The sequence below is a fragment of the Passer domesticus genome, chromosome 17, assembly GCF_036417665.1.
Source record: "Passer domesticus isolate bPasDom1 chromosome 17, bPasDom1.hap1, whole genome shotgun sequence".
Lineage (NCBI taxonomy): Eukaryota > Metazoa > Chordata > Aves > Passeriformes > Passeridae > Passer > Passer domesticus.
In genome coordinates, this window is record NC_087490.1 from 11,656,323 (window position 1) to 11,670,425 (window position 14,103).

General features: G+C 44.6%; 1 protein-coding gene across 2 annotated transcripts in view; it reads right to left on the reverse strand.

The window, feature by feature from the left end:
• Positions 1-7,107: 7,107 nt before the first annotated feature.
• The window catches only part of SBNO1 (strawberry notch homolog 1), a 28,875-nt gene continuing 21,879 nt past the window's right edge, over positions 7,108-14,103 (reverse strand). For both annotated transcript variants that reach the window (XM_064392284.1, XM_064392285.1), the window contains exons 21-32: positions 13,957-14,092; positions 13,428-13,540; positions 13,256-13,327; positions 12,707-12,806; positions 12,142-12,216; positions 11,744-11,890; positions 11,573-11,667; positions 11,354-11,446; positions 10,820-10,957; positions 10,249-10,325; positions 9,347-9,540; positions 7,108-8,501 (exon numbers count right to left, since the gene is read on the reverse strand). In XM_064392284.1, coding sequence (XP_064248354.1) covers positions 8,359-8,501; positions 9,347-9,540; positions 10,249-10,325; positions 10,820-10,957; positions 11,354-11,446; positions 11,573-11,667; positions 11,744-11,890; positions 12,142-12,216; positions 12,707-12,806; positions 13,256-13,327; positions 13,428-13,540; positions 13,957-14,092 — 1,383 coding nt within the window. In that variant the 3' untranslated portion in view covers positions 7,108-8,358. The remainder of the gene's footprint in view (positions 8,502-9,346; positions 9,541-10,248; positions 10,326-10,819; positions 10,958-11,353; positions 11,447-11,572; positions 11,668-11,743; positions 11,891-12,141; positions 12,217-12,706; positions 12,807-13,255; positions 13,328-13,427; positions 13,541-13,956; positions 14,093-14,103) is intronic.

Below are 14,103 nucleotides of genomic sequence, written 5' to 3' on the forward strand. Positions count from 1 at the left end.
CCCCGCGCTGCTGCGGGCCCGGGGCAGGGAATACTCCGCCCTTTGGCTGGGGCAGAGGAGCCTCTGAGACTTGCTTTCATCCCAGCCCTGTCTGGGAAAGCTCCTGAACCTGCTCAGCGTCTGGGAGAGCAGGAATCCACAGCAGCAAAGCTGAGTGCTGGCTCGCCCGGAGTGATTCCTAGAGGCAGGCTGGTGTCAAACACCCTGTCCATGTGAAATAATCATCCACGTGGCACCTGTGAGAGCTGCAGATTCAAATCACAGCTTGAAGGGACACACCGGGGTTAAGCCCCACAGAAAACCTGAGTGCAAAGCATCACCTGACCAGTGTCATGCCTGAAACAAATAATCAGAAGCACAAACTCCTCTGTCCCTCAGAGCCTCCCTGTAGCACCAACTGTGCAGCCTGATGGGAGCATCCCTAATTGTTTTGTGACTGGTCATTTGAGCAGAGGAAGTGGAGGAGAGTGTGAAAGCAAAGCCCAGGGCTGGAAAATGGAAATGACTGTGAGGAAAGGAATGTGGAGCTTCAGAACAACCCAGAGCTGGCGGGGGAGAGAAGAGCAGGGTGAAGGGGGAAGGAGGAAAGGCGGGAGGTAAATCACGGTGACAGGACAGCGCAGTCTGAGTGCCCCGGGTGGCACGGGCAGCCCTCGGTGTCTCTGCCGGTGCCACACAGCCCCCGGCTGGCACTGCTGGGCATGGCACGTCCTTCCCTACCAGCCCACAGCCCAGACACAGCTTTTGCCAGGATGAGTCTAACACGTCTGCTGAGCTCCTGCCGCAGGACACTGCTCAGAGCAGAAGGGAGAGCCCTGAAGTCTCTTGCCTGGTGTCTGTGTGTGAGGACCACTGGTGTGCCCAGCCCTGTGCCCAGCTCTGTGAGAATGTGGGGGCAGAATCCTGCAGTGCCAATCCCCTCTCCCACTGGAGGCACAGGGACAGGATGATGCTAAACACAAAGCATTTTATAAATGATCAAACTCTGCCTAAACATCTACCTGAAGAGCGACAGCAGCCTCCTGCCCTGGCACACTGCCTAAAAACCCCTTATTCTCTCTAAAAAAAGGCAAAAAGGGGAGGCCGTGGGGTCCCCCGGTCTCTGGGAGGGGACACGCTGCGGGTGCTCCCCGGCAGCTGTCCCGGCAGCCGCTGCAGCCGCCCCGCTGTCCCCCTGAGCACAGACAGGGAGGGACAGTCCCGGACGGGGAGGATTTACAGCCCTGGCAGGCGCTGGCTCCGTCGGGAACTGGAGCAGCGCCGTGCGAGGCCGAGCCTTGCCAGCGATCAAACACCGAGCCCGGGGCAGAGCCCGAGGCCCCCGAGGGGCTGCAGGAGCCCGGCCAGGCCCTGGCGTCTCTCCAGGAGCTCGTGGGCCTGGGGTGGGCTTTCCTCTTGACACAGGGAGGGGAGGAAAGCAGGGCTGAGCTCCAGCAAGGGGCCGGGGGATGCTCAGCAGCCCGAGCTGGGGCAGCAGGGCTGGGGCTCTCCCTGAAGCAGGCAGGAGCCGGGGCAGCAGGGCTGGGGCTCTCCCTAAGGCAGGCAGGAGCCGGGGCTCTCCCTAAGGCAGGCAGGAGCTGCGCTCTCCCTAAGGCAGGCAGGAGCTGGGGCAGCAGGGCTGGGGCTCTCCCTGAAGCAGGCAGGAGCTGGCTCCAGGAAGGTGCCGGTCCCCAGGGCTGCCCGCACGGAGAGCTCTGCCCTGCCCCAAAGCCCAGCGCTCCCGCACGGAGAGGGAAGGCTGGGAATTGTGCAGGCTCAGATCGCCACCGTTCCGTTGCTCCACGTTTGTATTCCCCCCAAGTGACTTCAGGGCAGACCTTACCCAGGAGGATTCAGTCACTTCCACCCTGGTTCATGATTTAACTCGCTCTGGCTGAGCTGACACACAGCTCTGCTTCATGCCCGGCAATTCATTGTGCATTTAGCAGGCAAAGTCGGTTTTTCCTCTTTATAAATGTGGAAGGAACACACAAACCAGACCCGGACTTCCAAAGGAAGAAGCTGTCAGCTCCTGCACTGCCTTGCTGGCATTTTTAAGGTGTATTATTTACATGCTGGAAAGGAGCCAACCAAAACCTCTCCTAAGAAATTTCTCCCTTACAGAACAAAGTCTACTGCTTTGTGAAAATGAATAATTAAATTCTGAGGTTTGGGCATCTTCATTTATTGCTGAGATCTTGGCATCATCACTTTTCCATATTTGGGGAAAATGAGAATAAAAGTCAATGTTAAATGATGTACAAAACTAAGATTAGTCTGTTTACCCCAGACTAACTCTTTGGATAAAGGAAAACTATTTTCATACTTTTTGCATAAAATATGCATAAAATATGAAGTCAATACTTTCCAATCTTGATACAGTTTTTATAAATCCTCCTCTCTTTTTTAAGCCCAACACAATTAGCACTTTGAGAATGTTGTGAGTCTGCTCTTAACTACCAACAAAACCAGTTTGATTTACCAGTGACATTAACAGGTTAAGTGCCAGGATTCAAGTGGATTGAAAGAAAAGCTGTTTGGATTACTGATTTCTGCTAGTCTGAGGGATCCTAAAAAGGTGTGACAATGAGTGTGTTCAGTGGATGTAGATGCATTGCTGAAAGGTGCTCCAGCATCTCTGTGGGCAAGTTCCAGAACAGAAAATTAAAAGGGGAAAGAAAAAAAAAATCCCAAAGTAGCAATCAGCTTAATTTATTCAACAATTTCTTTACCAAAAAAGAAAGAACTCAGTACAGAGTCCATGATGTTTCTGTTTGTCTTCTTTGGGGGTATAAATCTTTTCAAACACTGCTGATGTTTTACTGCCAGGCACTCCAAGTCCTGCTGCTCTGGGGACATCTGGGACACAGCACAACCCCAGGCTGCAGGATGGAGGCTTTCAGCTTGGCAAAGGTTCCCATTAGGGCAGGCAATAAAAAAATAAAAAAAATAGAACACCTCACACAGCTCAGCTGAAATCCAAATGGCTTTGGGATTCTGTCACCTTGGACCGTTAAAGGTGGAGAACAAGTACTGATAGCAAAGCCCTACTCCAAAAAATCAAAAAATCAGTGTATCCTTTGTGCAGAGCAGATTCCCAGAGAGTTCCTGCAGGGCTGGGGGACAGGGAAGGTGCCGAGGCAGTGAACACCCACCTCCAGTAAAACTCAATATGTCAATGACTGAAAAATAAATCAAATTACTTGGCAAATAAAAATGCGATTCTGTGACTGCAAGGAAGCTGGCATTTTCCTGGTTATCTTCTCCAAGACAGGAAGAAGAGACATAAATATATATGGCATCAGAAATGGCAGCAGAAATGTCTCTTTACCCTTCCTAGCACAAATTAAGTGTAGGAAAACTGCTCCTCCACAAGGCACTGAAGTGATGCCCTAAGCACAGCTGAGCTCAGAGACACCAACCAAGGTCAGCTCTCACAAAATAAAGTGTAACACACGTTGGTTTGGGTATTGACCCTGCAGGACATCACTCAAATCTGAACACGCTTCTGTATTTTGGTTTAGCTGCCTGTTTTAAGTGCACCAATTGCTTTACTTTGAGCTTCCACCCAGACATCTCAGCATCCCTCACACACAGGCTGCCAGGTTCACAGAATCCTGGACATTGGTGCAGGACACAGCAGGCAAAAGATTTCTTCCACGAGTTTTGGCCTCAGCTTAACCCTGCCCAGTTCCTATTCTTGAATCTTGGTGGTGCCTCAAATCCCTTTCACTCAAAAATTATTTTGGGCCAGTGAAGAAAGAGCGAAGCACATCAGACCCGGGAAGTTCTCTGCAGGTTTTTACATCTCTATTCAGCAGAAGCTTTTAGGGGCAACTTGCCTGCAGCTGTTGTAAGAGGGGCTGAGAAACCTTACAACCTTTTCTTCTGTTTTTCTCCTTAAGAAGAAGAGTTGTAGCTTTTCAAACTCATCCCAGAACCAAAGCAGCCCCTGGGGCTCCCTGGGAAGGGCTGGCTGAGGTTCCCCAGGGCTGTGGGGGCTGTGGTTGTTTCTTTGCTCCTCCTGCCAGCTCCGTGCCCCTGCAGCTGCCAGCACGGACACCAGCACCCCCTGGGCTCTCAGCACTCCCCGTTTCAAGCTCACAGTGACCACAGAAAGTACCAGAAGAATTCTGTTGCTATTTGCAGCTGCACACCTCTCGCCCTGGCTCAGACTTGGCAGAGCACTGAACTCAGGGAACAACTGCAGGGCCACAGTCCTGCCCTGCAGCTGGGGAAGGGCCAAGCCCACGGGGCAGCTGCTGGAGGCTCAAGGGATAAGTAAGAGACAATTAATGGGATTTCTTATTCATCTCCAACTTTGACAGAAATATATTATTTCTACCTGGCAATTAAAAATCTGCACTGTTTTTTTCCCAAGGTAAGAAATCTCATTATGTTCATTTTGCACATTTAGACATGACAGGAAGCTCAGAGTTTTCCCAGGAAAACACTAGAACAGACACATCTTTTCTGCTCTCAATCACTGCCATTCTAGAGAACTTTTTAAGACAGTTCATACTTAATATAAAAGCAGTAATAGACTTTGATGTTAGAACTTAATTCTAGAACTCTGATTTGTGGAGCTCACTGAATGCACAGCTGGGGATACCAAAAAGTGGAAGAAAACAGAAATGTTTCTAGGATCAAAGCTCAAGTTCTGAAAGAAACAATCTGCATGAAAACTCAAATGTTTGTTTCTGTGATACAGCCACTAAGTGAACATGCATCACTGAAAGACATTGGGTCCATTTCTCTCAAGGGGATGCATTTTACACTAAAAATGTAGAACAAACCCACAGAGCATCAAAAGGATCATGGGAGACAGACAAAGTTTTGAAAAAAAAATGACAACACATAACATCTACAATGTACACACACACCCTGGAAGGTTTATATATGCTCTATATATATTTCAAAGTACACACAAGCTGCCCATGTGGCAGGTTGAGAAAATAGGAATACATCTTGGGAAGGTCATGGAGGAAAAAACCACAGAGGAAAACGAGAGTTATTTACATTCAATAATTCAGTAGCCTTTAACACCTCTATATACAAACAGGCTCTATTTATGTACAGACTGCACTGGGAGCCGAGTGAAGTTATTCCAAACACAAAAGAAAAATACAAAACCCCTTGATAATTCACTTGAACAAGCGTTTACAGGTTGCAGAGATTTCTCCATTTACAAAGAAAATACTACACATGGAACAGAGAACTTGCATCTTTGGGGAACTTTTAGTCCTTCCAAGAGGAGTGTGCTCCCACTGAACCACACAGCCACTGGAAAAAGTGGAATACTTGCAGTGCAAGGAGGTCTTGAGGGGGTTATAATTGCATTTATCGTGCCAGACATATCTTAATTATGAAACTAGTTAACAAGTCATCACTTAGTTGCTGTCAAGGAACAGTTAGAAAAAAAGAACACAAAATCTGGGTTTTCAGTTCCCAAATCAACTCAGAGATGTACCTTCCCCTTCTGCAGCACAATTCCAAAATGCACACAGTACAGAAGTTGCTGCCATTTTACACGTGGCATTGCCCCTGTTACCAGAGCCCTCTGTCCTTTTTGGGTTTTATACCCATTTCAGATGTACAAAGCATTTTGTATTTCATTTTGTACAAAGCAGATCAATATCCCACAAGCAGGAAAATACAGAGACCACCCTTGCCTGGCCTGGTAATTTATGATGTAATAATTGGTCTTTTTTTCCTCCCCAGGAAGATGTTTGTCTCTCAGGCAGTGCTGCAAAGGGACACCAGTCACTGTTCTTACCCCATCCAGGACAATTTATATTCCCTTTCTCCCCAAGCTTTATCAGCAGCTCATGCAGGGAACAAATGCCAAAATCCACACCCCAAGCACCAAGTAGGAATTTTCAAGAGAGAAAATATTGCTGTGGCTTGAAAGCTGTTTTCTTTTTTTTTGATGTTAACTTTCAAGATGTTACAACAGTCCAGAGCCGTGGCTGCAGCTGTGTTAGTAAGAGGATGGCAAAGCCAAGGCAGCGATGGTGCAAGGAGCAGGCAAAGAAGAGCAGACAGAGGAATGGATTTCTGGAACAGGAACAGTTCCTATGGATCTTGGAAGTACTGTCAGCTTTTTCCCCCTCCAGGGGACACAAGTCCATGGGAAGTTTAAAAGGTTGAAGCAAAATAGTGCTGTTTGCTCATCAATACAGGGAATATCAGATTTGCTCATCCCAACAATCAAAGTGAGCACACCAGGCTGAGAAGAGCACTTAGGAACTAAGTGTATTTAAATCATTATTAAAAAAAAAAATTTAAAAATCACTAATTGTGAATCTACCACTTCCAGAACTATTTCACTGAGGATCAAGACCTAAACTGTTGTGTCACCATCTCAGAGGGCAGAAGTTTCTACAGCAAGTAACAATTCAGCAGCAGCCACACACAGCCTGTCGTTACTGGCAGTTTGGTTTGCTGTCTGCTGCAGTAGTAAGCTGTCAACACACTCCTCAAAATCCCAGCCCTGCTCCTGCAATGGGTGCCAAACACAGCCCCTGGTGGGTACAGAACACAGAACAGCCTCCCCCACACCCTGTGCTCCAGAGTTTGCCAGGCCACCATCAGCTCCCAGTGCTCAGCTCCCCTCCTGGCTCCCAGCACACTGAGCACCTGCAGCCCAGGTATTTACAGAGCTGCAGCAGCACATGGGGAGCAGAGGATTCATTCCAGATCTGCATTTCCAGTTATCCCAAGCAGGAGCAGGGGATTCATCCCTCCTGACCAGTTCAGGCTGGGGCTGAGGGAATTGGGCAAGCTTCCTTTGCCTGGTGACCACACCGAGCTGCTGGCACAGGGAGCATTAACTGAGCCCCAGGACAATAATTCCACAAGGGAATTATTCCATAACCCCCTGCTTCTGCCCCACTCTGACCCCTGAGTGGCTCACCGAGTGCTTCAGAGGTGCCACACTGCAGCCATCCTGCTCTGGAACTGAGCCTTCCTTAAAGCACACACGGAGCCTTAGAGTTCAGCTGAGATTTGGGCTGCAAGACAAAGCCTGGTTAGAGCAGCCTGGAACATGCCAAGTCCTGTCGCATTCCAATTGTACAGACTTGTTAGTTTTTTTGGAATATGGTGATTGCCTAAACAAGACTCCACTTCTTGTTAGTACAATAACTTTTATTTGACATCTACAAGATCATTATCTTGTAGTTTTTTGGACAGGTTTATACAATCTCAATTTTTCAATAGTGCAACCTGTGCAAGCAAGAAATGACAAACATTGTCCTTCACTTTCTTATAAACATCTACTATTATAGGCAAAACAAAACTTACCCATATTATAGATAAGTGACTATTCACATTTGTACATTACAATTTCTTTTAAACAGCTCCAGATAAACTCTACAATGTCTTACAACATATTAAACATAACAGAAACAGCACATACAGCGGAACCCTCGAGTGTTTCCCATTCTCTAATTTACAGCTCAAGTAAGGTTTCATCTTAAAAGTGACAAATTAAATTATGTTAATGAAGTAGAAAATATAAGATTGTATGCGAGATGGAAGTGAATTTGCACTTAAGTTTCCATAACCACCTCAGATTAAGGAAATGCTTCAATTTAAGGAAAACAGGCATCCAGCCATCTTTGCAGTACACATTAGGAATACCATTAATACATTAAAAATGAACTAATTTTAATTTAAGATGTTTATCACAAAAAGAACATGTTGTAGACTCAAATATATAACTCCCAGGAGAGAACCAGAAAAAAATGCAACACCTGGGTATAAACACTATAAAAATGCAATAACCAATGCTGTACAACTAAGATTGTGTTTCTCTCTGAATTCCTGTCTCGTGTGTTTATGCTGTCCATGCCCGTTTCCAAAGACATGCACTGTCAAACAGAAACTGGGAAGGAACCTGAATGCATGATGTGCAACCTCTAGGTTTCATGCTTTTATAAACTCAAATTGAAGAGAAAAACCCAATATATATTTTCTATATATATACTCAATACATGCATTCGAGATCTCCCACAGCAATGGCATCGATGCACTGCGTTAAACCCTGAGCACTGTATGACAAGATAAAAATAAAGCCTGCTTGGGGATTTTCAAGCATTTTCAAACAAATTGTGGTTTGTAGCTTAAAAGGCCAAAAGTAAAAGCAAACAGGAAGCACTACAGAGAGCATAAGGAAAGACAGATGCACCACCATAAACAACTGCTGGCTTTCAGTTCTACCAACCTTTTTAGATCTCTTTATTCCCAAAGTATTTGAGACACAACTGAACTGAAAAAGTTATATTTCTTTGGAATCTGTCCCTGATTTTTATGCAAGTGATATGCTTTTACAGCCTTTTCCTCAAACACCAAAGTCAACACCTGTAGCTTGTCCTCTCACGCGTTGTTGAGGTTGGTGATGCTCTGGGGGTGGTGCTGCTGCCAGATCTGCTGCTGCTGCACTGCCAGCTGCTGCGACTGGTCGGACGTCGACAGCAGGTTCACCAGGGGCGACACACAATTTGCAGGAATGATCAAACCTGAGAACAGCAACACATCAGTGGTTTCATAAAAACTCCATCCGTTGTGTTCGTTAAGAGCTCAGGCTGATGATTGCACCCTTTAATTTATGCTACGTTCAATAATGACTGTTCTGATGTCAGGTCTAATCAGCACAGCCACAAGTCCTGCTCCTCAGTCCTTCACATCCTTTAGGTTGTGAAGCAAGAGAAAAGACGTTCTCATTTTGCCTGACAACAAAATTTATTCTCATGTTACCTGCTGTCATGAGAAGTCAGCTATCTTTGCTTTTTTAGTCTCACAGAAGTTACATTATGAAAGTTTAAACACGGAAAAACCTACATCCAACATCCTGGAAAACTGGTACTAGAGGAGCTGCCATGATGTTGGCACATCCATAGGGAGATCACATTTTAGAAAACATTTGGAGAGTTTGGTTTCTGAGGTCTCTGTTTGGAGGGCTTCACTATGAGGTTTAGTGAAGACACAATCCTCTTGAAGTCATTCTACACACTTTAAGTAGCTCAGAAACCATGAAAACAATTATTTCAATGGCCTACTATTAATTGCCCAAAGTGGGGGGAAAAGTGGAACCATTATGATGTCAGAGAACCTTGGCTAGAACAGGCTGTGCATGAGATTTTTGCTGCATTAAATCCAAAGAACTGAGATTAAGTGCTCCAGAGCCTGGCTGAAAAAGAAACCTGCCCTTCATTAATATATTGTATCGGAGATTTCTACAGCTGCACTTCTCCCCCTCCACAGCAGACAAGCCTGTTGTTTTCAACACCTTTATCCAACCTCAGGCACCGAGCAGTGAGAGGCAGCCCTGCTGCAGGTGCAGAGGAGCAGCCCATGCACCCACCTACGATCCTCTGGCCATCCTCTGTCCTCAGGCGCACGATCTGCATTTTGACGTTGGTGCCGCTGACCGAGGCCAGCACTCCCTCCACCTTTGTCCACACGCTCAGCACGGAGCCACAGAGCACGTAGTAGGTCCTGCAGCGCAGCCCCACCTCGCACACCAGCCCCAGGCCTGCCTTCTTGCAGTTGCCTCTCCTGCAGGCACAGAAAAGCTTTCAAAACCATTCTGCAAAAGTATCTAATTTCATTAAAAATGAGACTTGTGGTTATTTAATGTGCATTCAGAGCTGAGCACACACTAAGGGAAGGACACTTGGAGCACAGGTAATGGGAAAGCTTTGGGAAGGGTTGGCCTAGTTAAACACCATCTACAAAATGCACAGACAGCTTTGAGTCAAAGACACCATCACTGAGGTCACCTGAGAGCTGGAGCACGTTACAGGACACTGGTATCTGATCAGGGAACTTCAGAAGCTCCAGTATTAATCTGAAACTTCTACCAGTTATGCAGCTCCTCAGGAATTCAGCCATCAGCTGAGTTCAGCCACACAGGAGGCAGCAGAGGAACAGCTGCTTCTGACATCCATCTCATCTCTAAACATTCCCCCCCAATAACATTTGAACTATCAGACTACAATAACAGCACAGATGAAGACACTTCAAGCACAAGCTACTCCTGAGTCACTCTGAGGGTAGTTTGTACATCAACATTCATCTCGTGTACTGTACTTCAGGGCAAGGGGAAAGCTTGATGTTTTCAGCCACAAGCTGGGTCATTTGACTGGTCATGGGGCAATTTCCCTTACACAAGAAACACAAGACTTTACAGGAGGGGCAGAAGAACAGAAGCAGTGATAAACCAGCCCAAAGTGAAACAGCAGAAGTTAAAGCACAGACACTGACCAGTAGGCGTGGGTGCAGGTGTCTGCAGAGGAGTTGTACTGCTCCAGCCAGTGTGGCAGAGCATCCTCAGAAGGTACCTGGAACAGTCATCCAGAGAGGGAATGAAGTAAAACGCATCAAAACTCACACAGAATAAAAATAATCTGGTTGTTATCACGAGAGAGAGCACCAGCATCAGGATGGTGTACAGAGGTACAGCATCCTACATGATAATAATTTCAAATTATCCATCCCAAAGGGCAAGCAAAATGCTAAAACACAGCAGAACCTCAGAGCTTTTTCCATAATCCACCTGATGAGAGTTTCCTTAGGTTCTTGCAAATTCAACACTTGCTAGACCCTAAGGAACCTAATTTTTTATTACCACACCACAGATAAATTATATTTAGAAAGAAATTCAGAAATTTATGTAGGAATGTTAAGATCATGTAGCCCTGTTTAAAAAGACCCAAATAAAAGCTCTGCTCTGGAGAAAGAAGTCTACTTTTTGATTTGTCAAAATGATACATAAATAAAAAGAAATAAAGCCCTTATAATTATTTTTAAAAACAAGCATAACTTTAATGGTTACCTTCTTATATTTCTTTTTCAGATCTGCACAAGTTTCTAGTTTGAGTTGTTTCCCAGTATTTGGTCTGTATATCAAAAAAAGCTTCTTTTTAGGATTCACTTCTTTTACTAGAATTGCTGTTTTCTTGTTATTTCTTATCTGGAAAAAAAAAAGGACAAACCAAAAACTTCCTGAATTAATACATGATGAAAGTATCTGCTTAAGTGATTCTATATTGTGTTTTTTACAGAGTAATTAGTGTGTAATAGTACAACCAAGGACAGTAATACACTTCTAGATCACAGGAACCCACATCAGCCTCACAGTGAAACCACAATTTCCTGGTGGAGGTTTAAATAAGAGCTCTTAATTTGGGCTCATATTCCTATCAGAAAATATCCTGAGGAGATAAAAGGAAGAATTTCATACTCAGTGTTTTAAAAACCCTAAAATTCATTTTCATGTAAGACTCAATGTATTTTGCAAAACTGAACAAGTTTTTCAGTTTAGCCCCCAAAACCTCTGAGCACAATCAAGGAGACAGAAGAATCTTACCTGTAGTGATAAATAAAATCCATCATCTGGACCTGTTTGTTCTGCCCAGATCTTTGTTGCTTCATCCCAAGACATTCCTCTCTCCACACTGATCTACAAGAGAGCAGTGCAGGGGTATTTGAGTGGGATAGAAGTTACACACCTGGGGACTGAACACATTGTAAAAACTTACTGGCAAATGTTACCAGTTCCTACAGAGATGATACAGGATTAACTTACTGTGTACAGCTCTACGTGTCCAGAGGTAGAATATCCAGGAGTTAAAAACTTCTTAACATCTGCCTTCCTCACTTTCTCATCTCCAGAGCCCAAATCTGAAAAGGAAATCAGTTTTATGCTGCTGCTCTGTTCTCACTGAAGTTCAACAGCACTGTGAAATTATTGACTCACCTAAGATGCCCATGTCATATCTTCCATTCTTTTTAGCATTTTGAATAACTGCATTTAACGTGTCAGAGAAGTACTGGAACAAAGCATTCTGCTGATGGACTTCCATACCAAGAATTCGATTCAGAAATTTCCCTATATTGTTGTAATCTTAAAAAAGAGTGAGAAATACATGTATTAGGCCAAAGAATAAGTTTGATAACCACAAGCCCCCAATCAGTATTCAAAGATTCATACAAACACTACTTAAATACTTTCTTTCAGAAATGCAGAAAACATGAAGTTCCTCAAAAAAGGTCATTTTTAGACAGTTACAAGTTCAGTTCTGCTGCTGGGAACCCACTGTCAGGACATAAGATGTTCCCTGGGACATTCTACAGACACACTGAACACCCAAGTACCTTTATCAAGTGTCACTATTCCAGATCTGTCTTCTACATTTATCAAGCCTACACCAATCAATCCCTGACGAACATCTAGGAAAGAGAAAGAAATTAAATCATAGCTGCTTTGCCATCTAAAAATAACCCAGTGAAGTAACAGCTTGTTTAGCCATAGGATCCAATTCCAAAGCCCCTGACACCCCCCACTTCCCATTACTTGCAGTTTCTGCTGAATACATCAGTAAGCAAGACCCAGCTTTGCCTTCTGTCCCTGCAGGAAGCCCAGGCAGGGGAAAGCACCAATGGCATGAGAACAGTTCCAACAGGTAATGGGAAAATGAAGATAAAATCTGTTTATAATACACTGGCCAAGCAGATACAGAACATTCCTCACACAGAGCTCACAGATCTGGTTTCATGTGTGAACTTCAACATTCAAGCAACGTGCACAGACTCTCACTGGGCGTTTACTCCCATCTGTCTCAGCTGATCATTTTAAATTGTAACAGTGGTTACAGCTCTAACAGTATTTTGATTTTCTGTGAACTGGGGAAGGATCAAAAGGTAGCTGTCACAGCCTTACCTTTGAAGAAGTCTCCAGGAAAATCAGGAGGAGGTGAGACCATTGGGGAGTCCAAGTTCACAATGGATTTCATAACAATCTCCAGAGCATTTCTGCCATACTGTGTAAGAAAAGAAGTTGCTCTGTCAATGCCATCCAGTGTTTGTGCCTCAGCCCCAGGCACAAGGTTTAACAGGTATTTAAATTCACAATGAAAAGCTTTCCTGCACCATAGTGAAGGGAATTGTTTGCCACCTTTATGTAGTGCAGTTTATAACTGAAAACAGCCCAGTCTTAATTTTTAATTACAACTGCCAAATTAATCTTTCATTGTGGCTTAAAGGACACACACCATTTACTTAAGACTTTGATTGTTTGCAAGAACAGAACAGTGATTTACACACGTGTGTTCCACATGGCTTCACAGACAGAATTATGGGTTACACAAAGAGGCCTTCCATCAGCAAGTGATACAGTTAAAGGTAAGGGATGGAGAGGAACCCTCCTCAACAGGTCCTTTGTGGAATAAATGCCACAGGATGAGGTCTCCAAAAGAAACAAAATTGTCACCTTGTTGTCAAAATTGAATCTGCTGAGGTCTCGAGTTTCTGTGGCCCGTCTGTCCCCGTGGGTGAGGGCTCCCTGTTAAGACACATCATTGTCATTAAATACAAGTTTTAAGAAAAAGAAATCTAAGTTGCATTTTCTCAAAGGAAGCATCAGATCTCTTGAAACATCTTACCAAACTCTCCAGTCTTTTTGCAACTATAGATGCAAATCTTTGCTCTCCTGCCAGTTCAGAAATGAGGAACACATACTCTGGAGCAGTCACTTGGTTGGATCTATGAGTTCTCCCTGGATAATTAAGTAGAAGCATGTAAATCAGATAAATTCTATTCCACTGAATATTTTTAATAAAATATGAACTGCGAAGAGCAAGGAAGAAGGGTAGAACTTAATCCAGCTTAAAGTTAGTTTCTGCTGTAATACAGCAAACAGAATGTAGCACAGAGATACTCAAAGTTCTGTAAAGACATTTCTTATGTGAATGAAACTCCAAAGCTGCAGCCTAGGCTTGTTCATGAGGTTTCCTTCAAAGCTCTCAAGACCATTAGCCATGACCACAGATAAAGCTGATGAAATTCTGTTCATGGGTACAAGGGACTGGAGGGGTCCCTAGGAAATGCCTACTCCATCTGATTTCCCACATTAGCAATAAATTCAGTTATTATTGCTGAGTCTGCTGGGTCAGGACACAGTGAGTGATTTACCAAACTGCTGGATTGCTCTGTCTGCACTCCATGGCAGCTCCAGGGTCATGTGAACCCTCCTCCTCTGGTTCTTGGCCCTGCGGTCTGCTTGCAGTGAGATACCAGAGCTGGCAGCCTCTGAGATGATGGCAATGTTCTGTGATTGAG